This window comes from Sardina pilchardus, chromosome 17, assembly GCF_963854185.1.
Source record: "Sardina pilchardus chromosome 17, fSarPil1.1, whole genome shotgun sequence".
Lineage (NCBI taxonomy): Eukaryota > Metazoa > Chordata > Actinopteri > Clupeiformes > Clupeidae > Sardina > Sardina pilchardus.
In genome coordinates, this window is record NC_085010.1 from 10337896 (window position 1) to 10340395 (window position 2500).

Below are 2500 nucleotides of genomic sequence, written 5' to 3' on the forward strand. Positions count from 1 at the left end.
TGTTTGATTGTGTGGGTCCATTTGTTTGTGTGAGTTGGAAAGAGAGAGAGAGACAGAGAGGGAGGGAGAGGGAGAGAGAGAGGATGAGAGGATGAGAAGAGAAACACATTTGCTACGTATTTAACCTGCATGGATGTGAGTATTTGTATACGTGTATGTGAATGTGTGTGTGTGTGCATGTGTGTGTGTGTGAGTACCTGTGTGTCTGTGTATGTGTGTGTGTGTGTGTGTGTGTGTGTGTGTGTGTGTGCGTGCGTGCGTGCGTGCGTGCGTGCGTGTGTGTGAGCACCTGTGAGTACCTACAGTATGTACCTGTCTCTCTCACTGTGTGTGTGTGTGTGTGTGTGTGTGTGTGTCTAATGTCTTCTTCGTCTCCTCCACAGAGCATGACGAGTGTGTGAGCGGGCAGCATGGCTGCGATGAGAATGCCCTCTGCTTCAACACCGTGGGCGGCCACAGCTGCTCCTGTAAGCCCGGCTACGTCGGAAACGGCACCGTCTGCAAGCGTAGGTCCTCCGCCGTCCCACAATCCCCCTCACCTTCTGGCCTCCCTCTTCACAGTCTGTCATGTCTCCCTTGGCCCAAATGGAGCGCAAGAGTGAACTTAGAAAATCCACATAACATGTTCAGCTTGATTTGAGAGTCTTTTGGTTATGTGTGTGTGTGGATCTCTGTGTGTGTGTGTGTGTGTGTGTGTGTGTGTGTGTGTGTGTGTGTGTGTGTGTGTGTTCTTCATCCTTTACTACAGCATTGTGTGATGGCCTGTGTCAGAATGGAGGTTCGTGTGTTTCCCCGGACACCTGTATCTGCCAGCAGGGCTTCACTGGGAAGAGGTGTGAGTCAGGTAAGGTCTTAACGTCAACGCTCACACACACACACACACACACACACACACACACACACACACACACATTCATACACACATATACTGCCTCTATTTGTCTTCTGTATTACTCTCTCTTTCACACACACACACACACACACACACGCACACACACAAGCAAACACACAAGCACACACATACCTACATGCACACACACACACACACACACACACACACACACACACACACAACCAAAACATTCTGTTCTGAATTTATTCTGTTCACACAGCCATCCTTGTCATACCACATATACACATAAACCAAGCTCTAAGTAAATACCAATCTGACGTGCTATCGATGTAAGATGTGAAGCCTTGGATCAGGAAGTCCCCAGGGAGTGAACACTAAGACCAGGTGTTATGGAGACACTAGAATGGATGTGTAGCCTGACTCACAGAGTACACAGTATTTCCTGACTACATTCGTATGTGTGCCACGTGTCTGTTGCGGTTTTATAATCTCTGCCCCGATCACTCCTTAGTGCTCAATTATTTGGGTTTAGCGCACATCAGTGATAAGACTGTTAATGCTGTTAGTGCTGATTGTGTTGTGGTAGATGGGAACTGGAAGGTGTGTGTGTGTGTGTGTGTGTGTGTGTGTGTGTGTGTGTGTGTGTGTGTGTGTGTGTGTGTGTGTGTGTGTGTGTGTGTGTGTGTGTGTGTGTGTGTGTGTGTGTGTGTGTGTGTGTGTGTGTGTATCGGTGGGGGGATCTTTCTGGAAGAGGAGCGGTTTAGTGTTGGTCGGTCTGTGAGTGTGTGTATATCTATGAGTGGTTTGTGTGTGCGGGTGTGTGTATTTGTGTGTATGTCTATGTGAGTGGTTTGTGTGTGTAGGGGGCTGTTCTCAGCTAGCAGGTGCTGTACAGACCATGGTGTACCCATGAGACTGGATGACAGACAGACAGACAGACAGGCAGACACTGCCTGTTTAAACAGCATGAGTTCTGTTCCTGCTACAACACCCACCTACTCTGCCTCTCCAAGTGACATGAGTGTAGGAGGATAGAGAGAACTGAGAGAGAGAGAGAGAGAGAGAGAGAGAGAGAGAGAGAGAGAGAGAGAGAGAGAGAGAGAGAGAGAGAGAGAGAGAGAGAGAGAGAGAGAGAGAGAGAGAGAGAGCAGAGGGTTAGGAAGAGAGTGCAGAGGAGAGGAGGAAGAGAGTGAGAGGAGAAAAAGAGCATGACACGGTAAGAAAGAGAGAAGAGAGAAGAAATAATCAGATTATAGTTAGAGAGGAAGAGAAACAGGGGAAATGGGGAGGAAGGGAGTTTAGAGAGAATACAGGGATAGGAAAGAGAAAAAGAGGAAATAGGATGGAGAGAAAAAGAGGGGAAATGGAAAGGAAGGGGGTGTAGAAGAAGAGGATGAAGCAATAGAGGAGAAAGAGAGCAGGATGGCTTGAAAGAGAGAAGGAAGAGAAAGGAGATTGAGAGGAAGGGAGGATGTATTGAGAGAGAAAAAGAAGGAGAAGAGAGAGATAGGAGGGAAGAAAGACAGAACATGTTGGATGGAGGAGAGATAAGCATTATTTGGGAAGAGAAAGACTGAGTGGATGAGAAGCTAAAGAGACTCAGAGTGAGTGGATGAGAAGTTGCATTAAATAGACTCAAAGTAAGTG

The 2500-nt window shown here is 47.5% G+C and overlaps 1 protein-coding gene across 1 annotated transcript in view; it reads left to right on the plus strand.

Annotated features, from left to right (window-relative positions):
• The window catches only part of nell2b (neural EGFL like 2b), a gene marked incomplete at its 3' end in the record, with an annotated part of 68608 nt that overhangs the window by 46351 nt on the left and 19757 nt on the right, over positions 1-2500 (plus strand). The window contains 2 exon segments of the mRNA XM_062518369.1: positions 384-506; positions 749-844. Of these exon segments, the coding sequence (XP_062374353.1) occupies positions 384-506; positions 749-844 (219 nt within the window).